Source organism: Haplochromis burtoni, unplaced genomic scaffold (assembly GCF_018398535.1).
Source record: "Haplochromis burtoni strain Fernald_Lab_line unplaced genomic scaffold, NCSU_Asbu1 Contig_478, whole genome shotgun sequence".
Classification (NCBI taxonomy): Eukaryota; Metazoa; Chordata; class Actinopteri; order Cichliformes; family Cichlidae; genus Haplochromis; species Haplochromis burtoni.
Genome location: NW_024582839.1, coordinates 86,658 through 103,594, shown reverse-complemented (window position 1 = coordinate 103,594; position 16,937 = coordinate 86,658). Strand labels below are relative to the sequence as shown.

General features: G+C 39.3%; 1 protein-coding gene across 1 annotated transcript in view; it reads left to right on the top strand.

The window, feature by feature from the left end:
- The first annotated feature begins 2,770 nt into the window (after positions 1-2,770).
- si:dkey-16j16.4 overlaps positions 2,771-16,937 on the top strand; it is a 30,127-nt gene continuing 15,960 nt past the window's right edge. Inside the window, exons 1-3 of the mRNA XM_005946255.3 lie at positions 2,771-3,265; positions 14,908-14,989; positions 16,131-16,645. Of these exons, the coding sequence (XP_005946317.1) occupies positions 3,197-3,265; positions 14,908-14,989; positions 16,131-16,645 (666 nt within the window). The 5' untranslated portion in view covers positions 2,771-3,196. The remainder of the gene's footprint in view (positions 3,266-14,907; positions 14,990-16,130; positions 16,646-16,937) is intronic.

Genomic DNA, 16,937 nt, shown 5'->3' with positions numbered 1-16,937 from the left:
GAAGTGCAATGCATTAGAAGATTTAGCAATGCTTGCAGTATGCTGCAGAGCAGGACATGTGTGGACTATCTGTGCATGTGCAACACACTTGCAAAGAATGACATCATTGAAACTGGATGCCTCACTTACACCAATTATACCTGCCATGCTCTCCCACTCTGCTGAATTCTCTCTCTGTCTTTATGGGAAAGTTTCATGAAATGGTCTGATACACTGTATTTGTTTGCTTTATATCTGCAGCAACTGCAACTGTTTCACCTTCATCCTCAAACCTGAATTATCACTGAAAAGAAGGATTGCATGATTGTATCATGCTGCCCAGGCTTTAAAACAGTCCTCTGCGTTTTCTTGGACCTTAACAAAAAGTAGCCCCAATTAGAAAACATGCACTACTGGCTATTACTATTATCTATTGTGGGGTACACTTTGATTTATGTTTTAAAACGATGCATGTTTTAAAATGTTTTCATTCACTTTCGACTGCATACTGTCAGTGGGTTTTTGTGATTATTTTAAGTTTCTGGTTTCTCCAGTGCCTCCCTTTCTCTGTTTTCGGTTGTTTCTCGTTTTACTTTGATAGCTGGAATTCTTTTATGTCTTGCTCTGAGCTGTGCTTCCTGTTTTCTGATTGCATTGATCTATGTCTTCTTCACTACCTGTTTTCTAAACCCTACAGTTCAGTCTTCACCTTAGCCTTAGTCAAAATATTTCTTATGTTATGTTCTTTGGGTATACTTCCTGTCTTCTTGTGCTCCTTTTCATTTTTGCCCTTCACCTTTAGCATTACTGTTTGTACCATTTTCTCTTTGTTTTGGATTTTTAACCAGCCACAACAGAGGTCTGCTTTTTGTATAGCATCCATCCTCTGGTCCGACATTTAGGCCATTTATGGTGTATGTTTTGTGTGAGACGTGCCACAGAGCTCATGTTCATCTTACACTTTTAATCACAATGTCACAGTGATTTAATTAAAGTCACATGGTTGAATGACATATGGTAAATGGAATGGTTCTTATATAGCATTCAAAGCACTTTACACAACTTGGACATTCACCCAGCACCTTTTTCTAAGTGCTTCCTAACAAACATCCACACATACTCCGATGGATGCATCAGAGAGCAACATGGGGTTAATATCTTGCCCAAGGATACTGGGATCAAACCACCAACCTTCCGGTGAGTAGGTAACCTGCTCTACCACCTGAGCTACAGCCACCCTAAGAATTCAGACCATATTTTGATCACACAGACACAAACGGTGAAGGGCAGTTGCACATCTTAAGTAACTGAAACAGCTAATGAGCTGTGTTTCTGTGTCTAAAGAATACTCTTCTTGTCATAGTTTCTACAATTACATATATAGTTTCCTACAATTCGAAGAACATACTGCCACTTCCTTTTCTTTGTAGTAGTTTCATTCAATGTCAACAAAATTCAAAGCTTGTTACTCTTTAGTGCCATCTAACTTTCTCAGATGACTATGGCATCCTTACTCTAATTAAAACAAACAAACAAACAAACAAACAAACAAACAAACAAAAACACAAAAAACGCTGTATACATTGGGTAAAAGCCAGACTAGAAAAGTGCATTTCCTGTAGAACCTGTCAGAATGTGGGGCATCATCTCAAGATGTGGGACAGACAGACATGGAACGAAAATACTGTCTGGTCACCAGTCTTATGCTTGTTTTATACACTGAAGGTAAAAGGATGCACTACATCTCTACTGTAGTTCCTTTTACCAGCCTCCTCTTACCTAAGTTTTCCAAATGCATTTCCGTGAGACATCCTTTAACACTGAGAATACAACACTAATGTTGGTTTCCAGGTCACAGGCAGGAGGACACGGAAAAGTACCAAACTGAGAAAAGCCTTATGAATAACTTATGTGCAAAACCTTATTCTTCAAAATATTTTCTACACTTGTTTTCTTCATTGTATTTATTTTGCTTAGATAAAATAAGTATTTATAAAGCTATCATGTAAATAGTGTACTAAATAAATATGTAAGTATAATTTCCTTTCTTTGGTTCATCTAAAAGAAAAAAAAAGAAGTAAATGACCAACTGAAAGGTGCAGGCTGAAGCTAAAGGTTATGTAACACCTATCCTTGCTTCAACAATCAGAAATGAAGGAAAATTAAATCAGCCTCATATGTGCTTGTTATCTCTCATTTAACAGCTTCGGGATACGAAGTGAGAATTGGAGAATTCAATTTTTTTTATATTGACTACACTGAAATTGAAAGATAAAAATAAATATAATATGAAAAGGACCTTATTATGATTGAAGGAATGATCTTTATTGTCATCATAAATAGTACAATATAATTGCCTTTCTCTTAGGATAGAACTTAAAATAACAAGAAATATATACAATTAACGTGCCATGTATATGGTCAGTTGTATAGGATAAAAAACATTTTTCAGTCTATATATATATATATATATATATATATATATATATATATGTGTGTGTGTGTGTGTGTGTGTGTGTGTGTGTGTGTGTGTGTGTGTGTAATGTAAATGTAAATGTACATATCATATTTATCTATAAATGTAAACATAATCTTGTTTCCTGTCCTGGCTTTTCTATGCTGGCTCACAGCAGATGGGCCCCAAGCTGCATAATGAAAATCCTGGATACGCCCCTGTTGAGGAAATAAACATGGGAGAACGTACGGCTTTAACTCTTAGCCCGCCTCCTCCTAGAGAGAGTAACACGACGTCACCGGGCTCGGCAGCCAATCTGAGAGCGATACGCTCTAGCTAGAGGAGATCTCCTATGTATTGGTGAAGCTAGTGTGCATTCGGCTGTGTGTATGTGTGTGAGTGTGCGTGTGTGAATGCGAACAAGTTGATATTCATTTAAATTTTTATTACCCCCTCCTCCCTCATCATAAACATATTTGAGTTAAACTCCGGGAGAGATAAAAGTAGTTAAACATACAGCAAAGGCAGAGTGACTCCGATGAACTCGAAAATAAGTTTACTGCGCACTGCCTTTGAAAAGAAGCCGCATCTACGCAGTTTGAGGAATCTCGGTGTGTCGGTGTTTTTATCGACACCGGAGAGAGTCAGTGCAGCTGCTTTGTTGTGTGCCTTCTTTCAAAGTCGCTGGTGAAGTTGTTGTAACCGTCACGCTATAGGAGGCAGTAAAGCGGGGATAAGCCATACACGAGAAAATAAGACAAAATGCTGAAGACGCTGACGAAGAAGCTGAGAAGACATTCACTCAATGAGATCCATCCTTTCCAAGTGAAGGTAAGTTCATTACACACCGTGAAATGGTTGTCATGAAACTCGCAGCACAAACAGCTGAGAAAGAAAGTGACTCGTGTCTGTGTGTATGCGTGTGTGAGCGCAGCGTGGCTTTACTTTTGTCTCGTGACTCGCTTATGAACCTTTATTAACACTATTTCTCTTTCACACGCACAGAGCAGCAGTCATTCACAGCCTTATACACCCCGAGTGGCCACAAGCCCTATCAGATGGACTCCTCCATCTGCACCACCTCTGGTGGTCAAACGAGTTCATTTGGACTTATTTAAACGGAATCTGGACCGCTTTCAGCTTACTGTTTACTCTTAGTGATTACATTCTGCTGACCATTTATCATTTTTGGTTAGTAAATTGTCTCAGCTGTTTACCCATGACTCTTGGACGCTATTTTAACCATTAGTCCATTACTTTTAGTTACAAATTGAATTATAAGTTATTCATTACATCAAGCTGCCTGTTTGAACAATGTATCCTTTATCTTAACGAATAGTTGTTATCTACTATTCATAATTTTGAGGTAAAGTTCTTCTAGGAGCTACTTTGACTTCTTGTTTATTACTGTTTGACCAATTCCTAAATAGCGTTTTCTTTCTGTGGGACAGGCTAGAGCTTCATCACTGCTGTGCGTGTTTTTGGAGGTACTCTCAGCCTCATTCATTATCAAGCAATTTACTCTTCATGGCTACTACAGGACTTTCTCTGGTGTTTACAAGTTAAGGTCTTAAAAATCCCTCTTGAGCTAAACATGTTTGCCTCGCTGTCATATAAGAAAGAAGAAACACTGAGAAACATTGGCCTCCTGTGTGTAAGAGAAAGGCTGGTGGAAGTAGTTCAGAGTGTGCACATGTGTGTTTGGGGTGGGTGTGGGGGTACAAATTGAAGCTCATTTAGGATGTACACAAACAAACATTTCAGTAAAAACCTTATTGCTGCAAGCTGCCCCCACATCTACATCTTTACCCTCCAATTGTCCACCACAGAATCCATGTAAGTGCTCCTCAGTTGTTGCTGGCTTTTCAGCTTGCATAATGCCTCTTTTTGGGGAGTTGAACGGTGAATTGTATCTTGCACGGGTCACTGACTTGCTCCATCTACAACACTATTGTGCGTCAACCAACTGTATAGTCACATGGCAGCCATTTTGTGCCAAAGTGCGCCCATTCAAAGGCCTGGAGGTGGATATGGGGGAAAGTGTGCCATCCCTATTGTCTGCTATTGTTTGTGTTTGTTGATCTGCTCACTGGTGGAAACGTTCTGCCTGTCGTAGTGATGGGAAAAGTGAGCTGTGGGTTGTGACAAGGCTGGTTGCCTTCATGCTGGACTGACACAGGATGGCCTGTGAAAGCCGCTACACAGCACTCTTAAACCAGTACAATGGTGATTTATAAGGAATTTCTGCTGGTATGACCCCTGCTCCAGGACCTGCACTAATGCAGTGTAATGATTCAAGAAGAGGCAGCCAATGGAGCACCTTTCACTGAAGGAATCTTAAATGATAATCAAGGTTTAGTACGATCTTAGTTAGTGATAGAAAGTGTACTCATGTCGATTATTGCGACACAAAGCCACAAACAGGGAAAAAAAATGTTTTTTGATTGTTTTGTTTTTTTCCATCATGGCTGATTTTTTTTTTTTCTTCTGGTCCTGCTTTTTGTTGTCACTAAGATGGTATTTAGTATTTTATCACTCAGTTGGAGGGATGAAGCTCGCTGAGCCCTAGAGACTGGTTGGCAACCATCTGGCAACCTTGAGTCATGAGGGAAAAATGTTTATTCTTTGATCTTATTGTGAGCGGTTGCTGGCAGTTGCGTTGGAAAACGATTATTAATGTCCTACTGATGCAGCCCTAGAGACCAAACATTGAGCTCCTGTAATCACTAGCTTCTTGGGAATACTCCCACCACTTTGAAAGTGGTTGGTGGAGGTTGCAAAGAAGTATGCAGTGGCAATACTTCCTTGCAATTGTTTTGGTCGCTTGCATGTTGTCACTGTCATTAATAGTGTGCATGAAAGACATTAACTGTCTGCACAAATTTGCAAACTAATTGCCAAGTGGCCATTAAATTGAAAAGTACAACGCAAACTAAAAATGAAGAACTCCCACCTTCAGAGTAAAAGTGCCTTTTACAACTTTTACTTTGAAGTAAAAGTTCAAAGCGACAAAGGGGGTCATCTGATTTTTGGCGTTTTCTGTTTTCTTTGTATTATTGTTGCATGTTTTCAATATAAAGCGCCTCGAGGCAACAGTTGTTATTGTGCTGGTTGGAGTGTTAAAGCCCCACATTTTTTCTATAGATGAATGTTTCTAGTTCGTGTCACACTTTTTCAAGCAGCACTGCAGCTCGAAGGGTAAACGGTGAGTGTCCACATCCAAGTCTGTGTCTTCCATGTAAGTTTCTATCTGAAATCTGCTAGCGACTGAAATAATCACAAGGATGATTTTGGTGCAGCAGCATCTTTGCGCTGATTTCATTTGTTGAAGTACCGTCTGGCAACCACCTCCTAACCATCTGGGGAAAACACGTTTCCCTAGTGACCGGTGATTCCCGGGTTTTGTGACAAGTCCTTAGCCCTGTGTGATTGAGACCTAACCAAGCTAACTACCATTAGCTGATAACTTTGCTATCTAGCCTCTTGTCTAAATAGAGCTTAACAATAACTGGCCACTTTTTAAGGGCCCCAGTTCCGGAATTGAAATTCCTATTCATTCTGTCCATTGACGTTCCAGAAAATCCTTGTACAAAGAGTTTTAATCCTCAAACCAAGCCAACCAGCTTTGAAATTAATCATGACCATAAAAAGATTTAATTTGAATGTATAAGGGGTCAGTAGGCTTAGCAGATTTTTATGTCAGATGCCCTTCCTGATACACCCTTAGTGGGATTTGTGCCTTTTCCCGAGCTCTAAAGGGAATATTTTATTTGTTAAGGGAGTGTGTAAACCACTACACTGTGGAGCCACAGGAACTACTTATCACACAGTGCATGCACAGCATATGCAAAATCCACAGCAACCTTCAAACCTTTTGAGTTTAATCAAATAATGATAAATAATATTAAACATTCATATTTCCATGGTAACAATGACCACCAGCAATCACAGACGTCACAGTTTCAATTGCGGATTGTGGATAGAGTAGATCTTTTCCACAACATTGGAAACAAAACACAGTTTTTGTTAAAGTTGATATCTTAAAGTTTCTACAAGAGCATGCACCATTGTTTCACAGTGTTGTAGCTCATCTACTTTGGATAGTAACATCACTATGACGCTTAATCCATAAACCCATACGAAGGACATGAACCTCACTATTGAACTCTGTGTGGCGCTGCTGATATTTTATACCTAGTAAAATTTGGGAAATTATGGTCCAGATTTAAATTTTTGCAGCAGATTTTTCTTGTACACTTTGACTCCTCCCCTTGCTGTGTTGGCCCTTTACAGACTCAAAGAAGCCGATGTATTGGCTTCGGGATAGTTTAAAAGAGACTAAACGGTCTCTCAAGGTCCTGGAGCTTCGACAGATTAAAACCACTTAGAGCTACACTACTGTGAGGAAGATCCACCAGCTGAGTGTGAGCTGAAGACAGGCAAGCATGTCTGTCCCTATGCTGTGTGTCTTTATGAGAGGGGGAATGGAGTGTGACAGTGTCCATGACAGTGTGGAAGGGCAGAGCAAAGCTGATATGTGTGTGAACTGGGTGGTGTGTATTTGTGTGCGCGCACGCTGTGACATTGCCATTGATCCAGCTTAGCAAGCTGCTCAGTGATGCAAGGCACTGACAAGGATTTCATTCAACTGTTCTTGACACACAAACACACAAGTCTTTGTATGTGTTTGCATGCGTACACAATAGCAGTTTCTATGCTTTATTCCTGCAGGCTCATTTTCATTTTTGCTTATTTGTCCAAATGAACTTCAAGCACTCTCTTCTTTCTTTTTTCTTGTCTTCTGTCTTTTTATTCAGGACTAATGTAAAACTGTACTGTGAATAAAACAAAAGTATGACTCAAACTTTTCTCTAAATATCAGCAAATTACCAGGTGAGGAAACGTATGGGTCAACCAAATCTGAACACAATTCTTACCTGACCGCTTCAGAATCAGCTGATTTGTTTGGTTTAATAAGTATACCACATTTAATGAAGCCCTGCAAAATTTTACCTTCAAAATATGAGAATTTTTCCAAGTTACATGCCCTCGAAGTACATCAGATTGGGCTGAAATTTGGTAGATTTTAATTCATGTGAGATTTTTTTTTTTTCTCCTCAGCATGTTTCAGGAACATCAGTATGGTGAAATGTGTATCATATTTAAATAGCAACACAGTAGCAGTTTATTGTCTGTGATACAGAGTAGCAGAAGCAGGCATTAGTACCCCAAATGTTTAATTTCCTTTTCCACAATTCACTGAAAGGAAAAAGTGAAAAGTGCAATTTGGGTAAACTTCCAAGGGCCTTAATACTATGTGGGATAAGTGGCTAGTCAAAGCAGCATGTGCCTACATTGATTCCAGGCTCATCTTGTAGCTGTGATTTATTGTGTGTCATAATAACTTTGTATAATGTAACTTGTAGTCACTTCCAACAGTTAAATGAGTTAAATGAAATCATGTTGATTTTGTGGGTAGTTATTCCTATGTTGATTCCAGGGAAATGGATAACTTTTAGCTCTCCATTGTAGGCTTTCTAAACTCAAACAACATATTGGCCACTGACATCTGTAAATGCTATCTTATTTGCTGATATATTGGTTCATAAAGGTCACCTTTTCTATTTTAAAGTTCTTCTGTCATACTTCAACTCTCTAAATGTTTTTTTAAGTACTATATAACTTTACTCTTACTGAGCTTTGTAGTTAGTTTGGTGGAGTTATTCTCAGGTGTAGTGCAGACCCACAACTCACAGCAGTCCAAGCCCTCACCTCAAACTTAATTTGAATATTTGTCATGCAAAGTAGCAGCACAGACCTGGGTAGTAGTTGGACCGGAAGATGAAAATCACCACCAGTGATTAACATCAAAATGATATTTGAATGCTGTCACTGCAGAGCTACCTCCTAACAATGTGAGAATGACTGTGGAGGGTCATTAAGCTTTTCAAATATTTTTTCACACCTGTTTTCAGATTCAACGCGATTGGGACCTTAAATATTATCCATCCATCCATCCATCCATCCATTCGCTTCCGCTTATCCTTTTCAGGGTCGCGGGGGGCACTGGAGCCTATCCCAGCTGCCATAGGGCGAAAGGCAGGGTACACCCTGGACAGGTCGCCAGTCTGTCGCAGGGCTAACACACAGGGACAGACAACCATTTATACTCACATTCACACCTAATGGCAATTTGGATTATCCAATTAACCTATCCCCACAAGCTGCATGTCTTTGGACGGTGGGAGGAAGCCGGAGTACCCGGAGAGAACCCACGCAAACACGGGGAGAACATGCAAACTCCACACAGAAAGACCCCGGCCTGATGGTGGAATTGAACTCAGGACCTTCTTGCTGTGCGGCAACAGTGCTAACCACTGTGCCACCGTGCTGCCCTAAATATTATCTAAAATATTATCTAAATATCTATCTGAAAGAACTAGAAAGTGTCTAAGTTTGCAATATTTAAATGGACAAAAATGTAGCGATATTGTATTGTATTATTGCTTGTGCACATGCAAATACTTTTGCAGAAATACTGTTTGCAAGGCACCACCCACTTTTCTGTAATCCATACCTACTCTGGTGTGGTGCTGTGACAAGTCAAACGTGGTTATTACATATTCTCTAAAGAGTTGCAATTCCTCTAATAGCCACTTGAGGCTGGATAAAAAATGAGGCAGTTCCCATAGACTACCATGTTAAAATGCCCAACTTTACAGCAGAAATGAACATGCTTACTGCCTGCTACGGAAAAACTGCTTTAGTCTATATTTCTCATTTCCATATTTATATTAACTGTATATAGTTTCATTTTTTTATGTAAAGCAAACTTTTGTATTTTAATCATGTTATTAGAACCTGTTTGAGTCACAGGCCTTGGGCAACTGTAGCTGCTACCTGTCTGCTAGGCTTGCTGTCAGCTGATTGGATTTACTGAACCAGAGCTCTGGACTGAGAGCATTTTAATGCAGTTATCTCTATCATACTTTCTGTTTGTTTTTTGTTTTTGTTTTCGTAGCATCCAAGAGAGTCTGGGCTTCATTTTTTTTTAGTGAGTGATATTGTAGTATGCGCAAAAGTTTAAATCGGAAGTCCATACCAGATACTTTGTTAGGCACATTTTGCTAATACTGGGTTGGATATAAGGTAAACCATAAGCTCTACGCTTTTTCTTATCAGACGCATAAAAATGCTAAGAAAATACATACATTTCTGTCAAGTTAACCAACTCAGAATCTTTAAATTAATTACATACTTCCAATCGCTCATTTTTATCCAGGAAAAAAAAAAAATCGTAATATGATGCAGCCTTTTTAAGTTGGAGTTATGCAGTCCAGGCTTGACTAGAGCATTATGCATGAACTGAACTCATTATCTTATGCAGACTACTAAGTGAAATACTGCTCACTTTACAGTAGCAAGGGAGCAACCATTAGCACCATATCCTGGAGCTGAACAGCTGGTGCTACAGCACAGTGTGATGGTGAATGTCAGTTAAGCAATAGCTAGAGTTTGTTGTAGCTAGCTGTGCCAAAGGAGTACCCGTATCAGATGTGGTTCACTGAGAACACATGCAAAGTTTTTCTCTCTTTCATAGTAATACCTGATATCAGATAACTGTCACACGCCAAGTTTTTGCTGTCTAGAAAAACAAAGTGAAACTTATTATTCAAATACTCATACATGCACCACGACTTTGCTTCACACTCCCAGAGGAGATTTTGCATAGCTTATTTTTTTATCATCTGTTGACATGTACTTGTTTTGCATTAAGAGAAAATCATCAGATGCTGTAGTAGCTTTTGAGTTCATGGGAAGGGGTCTCGTTCTGTTCATGCTTGAGCTGTTGTTGGTCTTTTAACCCCTTCTGGTGAGAAACTAGAAGCAAAGAACTTCTAAAGTCTCATAGCTTAGATAGTCTAGCCCTATAGAGCCATATCCTCTCCCTCAAAAAACTTTCATGTGGTAAAAGTTATTCTTCTGTCAATTTTTATCACGTTTTTAACTGAAGAGGTCTCCAGTTAAAGTCATTTTTGCTTAGGAAGATTTCCAAGTGAATGAACGATACCACTATATCAGTGCTCAATGCTACATTTATTGCATCCTTTAGCAAAGGGTACTTTGGAGCATCCTTTATGAAAGGAAAGTCCCACAATTCATAGCAACCATCAGTTTGTGAAAACAAATAAACATAAATAACAAGTAATAGAAATCATGTAAATATTAACAGTGCATTTTCCATTTTGTGACCTAACCTGCTAATATGTATGATTCTTTAACACAGTGTTGTTAAACCCAAAAATGAACTCTGAGAATAGATTTTCTATGATTAAACAATTAAGATTATGAGCTTTATCAAAGTCATTTTAAGGTTCACTATAATTTAGTTTGCATTAGTTATGTCCATTATTGTATTGCAGTCTTTAGGACTGTCTTGACTTCAGTCCCAGAAAGTCAGAATAAGATCGTCTCTCCAGTAGGACGAGAAAATATGAGTGGACTTGATAAGCAACTAATCACAATCACTGTGACCTCCATAAGATGAAGTATTTAAGATGTGGATGTCATTGTCATCTCCGGCTAGTTCCATGTCAACAACATTCACATTGTTAAGTAGTCTTATGTAAGTATAGTTGAATTCCCTGAGCACCGTGGTTCACTTTTCCTAAGTCCTTAGAAATTCTCCTTTACAAATTTCCCTGACATGTTTTCAATTAAGATCAAGGGTAAAGTGATTAGGAAAAGGAAGTCATTTTTTTGGTCTGTTTGACCGCAGCCGGGGTCAAGAGAATAGTTGTTGCTCTATTTTCAGATTTTGATTGCATTAAAGTATCTTTCTGTCACAGTCAAAGTACCATGAGCCACTCCACCATCTGCCATTTTGATTTGTCTTTTTCCAGACACGAGTCACCTTCAGCCACCACAACCACATGCTTCTCACACACATGGGGTTTCTGTTGTGGTTCAACCACTTTACTAATGTTTGTTATCATTTGGAAACGGTTGTCATCGAGGGAGGACTTCCTACCATATATCCTTAGCCAACCAATTAGCATGCATTAGCAGACTCCTTTTTTGATGGACAAAATTGTAAGTGTTGGATTTTTTTTTTTTTTTAATTTATTTTTTTTAAGCTGACATTTTTTGGAGGGGGCGTGAGGGGTCAAGATGCAGTCAGAGCATGTTCATGGACATTGGCATGAAAATGTAAAATGTAAACATGCCAGAATTTATCAGAATCATTCATTTTTCCGACTGACAGAGATTTGTCTGTGAAGAAGCTTTCAGAATTCCAAAGAAGCAGAGAACTAAAAGCTGCTAACTTGATCTCAGTGGTGATCTCACTGCGAGTGAAAACAGATTTAAGCGACTCAGACTAAATTCCTGTCTCTTCTGAGTACAATTAAAATGTTTATAACCCGCAACTAGTACCAGTTCACTCTTGGTATCCTACAACAGTAATATTAACAGGATTTCGACTGCTTTATGGATGCTGCCCAACAATAGCTCTCTGTAGTATACAGTGTTGAAGCCCAAGCCAACCACTTGCCAAAACACATTTCCTCCTCACAGTTATTCCTCAACGTCTTTTTCATATGGAGTTCATGAAGTGAAGCTGTTTAACTCGAGACTCCCTCAGCCAAGGGGTTTTGTCTTGTGAACTGGCTCTGGGTCTGTTCATTGAGTATCCTTCCCACAGCTCATGCACCAGTGAAAAGCATGAAGGCTACACTCTTTTATTGCATGGAATATACCCTTTGTTACACTTTTAGGTGACTTCTAGATGTCTTCATTAAGATAGGATAACATCCTCTGTATATGTTTTAGAAAATGGTTGGTGATAACTTTTTAAAAATCTTTAGCGGTAACATTGTTAGAACATCTTGCCTTGAGATTCCTGAAGGTGGCATGTTTTTTAAAATGAATAAATTACTTTGAGCAAGTGGAGCTTCTGATTTAGCATTTTCAGCTGTAGCTCGTTTTCAGTTCATTTCAGTATTTGTAGGATATTTATTGCTTCAGTTAATGTTCCTGTAGGGTTAAAAAGTTCTGTTAATTGTTGCCTTTCATTTTTAAGCATCACCATGTTGTTCCCTAAACTCCTTAAACTCTTGTTGTTAGATTGTCAATAAATGTAGTAATTGCATTCATAGGAAATGGACTGTTTTGTACACTTTTCCATGCTTTTTCCTACATGAGTGCTTGGTGTCTAACATTCATACTACAATGGATGCATCAGAGAAAAACTTGGGGTAACATTAGCTGGGCTTCTCTACTGACTTAGCCTCTGGGTGCAAATTTTAAATGCACTACTCATGTAGTCAGCTGATATCTGGGACCAACCTTGGGGTTCGGTATCTTGCTCAAGGATAGATTGGCATCCAGACTGGAGTAGCAAGGGATTAAACAATCAACTTCCTGATTAACAGAAGACCTGTAGCTCCTGAGCTATAGCGACCCCGAATGGCCTTTAGTTGATGAGCCATGTCATTGCTGGTAGTATGCTATATACTCGGGGAATAAGTCATATTAATTTAGCACATAGCACTTGGTCAAATTGGAAACTTTGGCATGTAGTGCTTACTACCTACTGCTAGCACTGTCACCTCGCACCAAGAAGGTTCCTGCTTCAAATCTACTTTGCCTTTCTGTGTGGAGTTGTGCATATTCTGTTAAAACCTGCTTGCATTCCCTCTAGATACTCCGGATACACACATGTTTATTTAACCGGTGATTCTAAATTGGCAAATGACATGTATGATTATCTGTTTCTCTGTGTTAGACCATATAGAATCTGGAATAGATTAGGGACTTGTCTGTGGAGCACCTCAGCTCTTGGTGGAAGTAAACTGGGACAGGTTACGTTCATTTCACAAACCTACCACCAGAAACGTTATCTGGGCTTCTCTGCTGACTTAGCCTCCGGGTGCAAATTTTGAATGCACTACTGATGTAGCCAGCTGTCTTCTGGGACCAAAATTTCTCTTTTGTTCTGCAAATCTTTGTTTAAGGATTCAAATTGATTAAAAAAATAATAGAAAGCTAAGCCTTTGATAATAGGCATTTGGGAAAAAAATGTCCATCTTTTGCACCCAGCTTGGATTGTTTACCTGCTAAAACCTGCTCAGATGTGACTTTTTGATGTTATCAGACTTGCTCTTGGAGAGTATAAGCAACTGAAGTTTTTAAAGGAAGCATTAAATGAAGGGGGAACTCCAGTTAAACATTTGTAAATGGCCAATCACAAGGAGGTAAAAAACCTGTTATTAGATGGTCATAAAGTTTTTTGGTCTAGTCTAAAATATCATCTATAAATTAACATTGTTTTCAAGGGTCATTTAGACACTGTCCTACTTTGTGAAAGACAAAAATCATTGAGCTAGCAACATAAAGTGTGGAAAGAGTGTTTGCAGTGTTACATCATCAGACTTGGTTTGGCCTATTCTTTGGTCTGCACTGATATGACACATTGGACTGTAAGTATGACATGTTTTCAGTCAGTTTAGCCTGTAGCAATTTAAGGAAACTACATTTATGATTAATAGGAGTTTTGGCTGACAGAAAGTCGGCCAAAACTCCTGTTATTCATTACTGCTGATATAAGATGTGAATAATGTGATTTCAACGGCCTTGATGTTGTTGCATAACAGCATACTCTGGAACTTCCACTTAATATGAATTGAATACTGTCCTCCCTGTATTTGTCTTTGAAACCCTGGCTCATTTCCCCCTTTTTTCACTGTATTTTTTTGAAGGCCTTCAGAAAGAGGAGGAGGAGGAGGAGGAGGTGGTGTGTGTTACACACTAGAAGGGAGGACACTGTATGTTTGTGTGGATGTATGTGTGTCATCGTACACACAAGCTCAAGCACAGATGGCAGCTGCTCAGCGAAGCCTCGGAGTGGTAATTACTGAGTGTGAGGCGCATTACTTAACTGTTAGCTTTGCAGTCTGCAGGGTATCTGTATTGTTGTTGCTGCTGTAGAGGAGGAAACGATTTTTAAAGAGACAGTCTGAATGTTTTTCTGTACAGCAACTTGTGTATGTTTACTGAAGCCAGGCAAAAATTTACTCTCAAGGTATGAATATTTTCTAACGTAAAGGCTCTGGAATTATATAAAAGTGAGTTAAAGTTTGGTGATTTTTAGTTTGCATTATTGCTGTCAAAGCCTGTGACCTAAAAGAGATATACACATGAAATATTCAGGGCTAAAAAAACCCACTTTTAAGCCCTGTTGAAACGGCAAACAAATCAGTTTTACACCCACGCCAAGTGTCACGATCTAAGACCAAAATCTTCCTTTTCTTTGGCTTGAAAGAGAAGGACCCTTATATATCCTTGTATGATAAACTTTGTTTTTTTTTTTTGTGTATGTGTGTGTAATATTAAGATTCATATCAGCAGGGGATATGAGGGGTTAATTTAGCATTGCATGTTTGACCTACAGTACAAGCTGATGCTTTTTCCAGATTTCCTACCATGGCAGCGGAGAGGGAGGGGAGAGCGATGACTCAGAAGGGGAGAACCAGGAGCTTGCACAGATTGACAGAGGTATGTTCCCACTGCCAGGCAAATCACCTTTAATTGAAAATAGACGATGATTTTCTGTTTTGGGTCAAAAATAAAGATTAGAGGGGAACACTGATTACTGGAGGAGAATTTTGACTCTGGAAATGTCCTTCAAATTATTACAGTGTTTTCTGGGAAACGAAAAAAGTTTTAATCACCTAAGAAATGCAGTAAAGGTGAAAAGAGGATGCTGAAAGAGCTATTCATACTTATAGTTGTTGTTGGCCGTAACAGATTGCTTACAGGAAACCTGAAAAGCGTTTCACTTCAATCAACTTCAGCTACTTCAGAAAGCTGCTGGCAGAAGTTTCATTAGAAAAAGGAAATACGGCCAAATAGCAGCTGCACTGAGGTCATTTATAAAGCTTCTAGTTTTTAAAGTACCTACGTCGTCTGGGATCTCATTATCTCTCAGACACCTTAAAAAGTAGATGTATTCATTGCACTTTTCTTGACTGATTCAGATTTTGTCTTTCTTTTAAATTCTAAATGTGACCTGCCGATACCGAATTATAACTGACAGCGCGTACAAACAATTTAAACTTTTCCTCAATGTAAAATTAGATTTTCTTAGTAAAATAAATTGGTAAACTTCACAATTTTGACTTTATAGTTTGCACAAAGCTACAGGATCTTCTCTCACTTAAACAAGATGAAAATAAAGTGCTCTGCTACTGGAAGGAGGTGCAAATGATTAAAAAAAAAATAAGTTGCCGAATGCCCACTTTTACCGGACATGTTTTACCTTACAAAAAAAAGCAAATGCAACAGATTTATATAACAAATCCAAGTAGTTTTTGATGCGTGTCAGCTACAGTGATTGTCTTTGTCCCCTGATTTCCAAGAACTGGGAGAACAATAGAAAATAAATATATATTTTGATAGCGTAGAGTTGGGGTAATCTGGAATGATTACTTAGCCTTTATTAGGATTCCTGGTGACTTTTGTTCCTAGTCCTTTAGAGGAGGGAGAGAGAGATAAATCTGACTACTGGTTAGTTTAAAAGTAGGAAACAGATGAGAGCAGAGGGGTACCTTGTTTCAGTGTAACTGGTCTGTTCGGTATTAAATTATAATCTTATAAATTTTTTTAAATTTGACTTATGAGTTTTTAATTCTCCTAGAGAGGCGGAGAAATTGTGCCCTCACCCCTCTGGCCACCAGCCAGCAGCACAACCAGGGTCCCCTCTCTCCTGCACGGCTGCGACGCCTGCGCCTCCTTTTAGATGCCAATCTGGATCGCCACTCTTCAGAGGAAGAACTCGAGCGAATCAGCTGCGGCGATAACAGGAAGTGGGTGTCTTCACTCTCCCAGCGCCATGGCGATCACCACAGCAGTGCCTCCAGTGATGAGGAGGTACGGGACCTCTGTGGCTGCAGGTCGCCTGCCGCCTCCGCCAGGTCGCTGGGGGAGCCCGGTTCTTGCCTGGCTGCCTCCCCCAGCCCTGTACTTTTCAGCTCCAGCCCACCACGTAGCCTCAAGCCACCCCCCATGCGATTTCAGCTGCAGGTGGTGCCGCCGGTTGCACGACCCATCATCTTGACCCACTTTGACCAATCAGCACCTTACAGAAAGTATCGGCACAGCTACGGGGGGGAGCCAGGGAGACCCAGTCTGGACTTGGAGAAAATGCAACAGGTCCGTGAGTTAAATACGAGGAGCATGTATATGTTAGCCCTAAATTATTAAAGCAGGGTTTTTCCTGCAGCTAGTATAATGCACCCTTTTTATTCTCCCCTGAAAGAAGGCAGTATGTAATTAGTTCATTTTGTTTGTCTGTCTGTTTCTTAGCAGTCTAAGATTTACAGTTTTCAAGATGTCATTTTCATATTTTTTGTGATGGTAGATGCAAAAAAACAGCTCAAACAGATTAAATTTGGGTAAAATCTGGGTCAAGGTCACACTAAATGTAAAAAAAAAACCTTTTGTA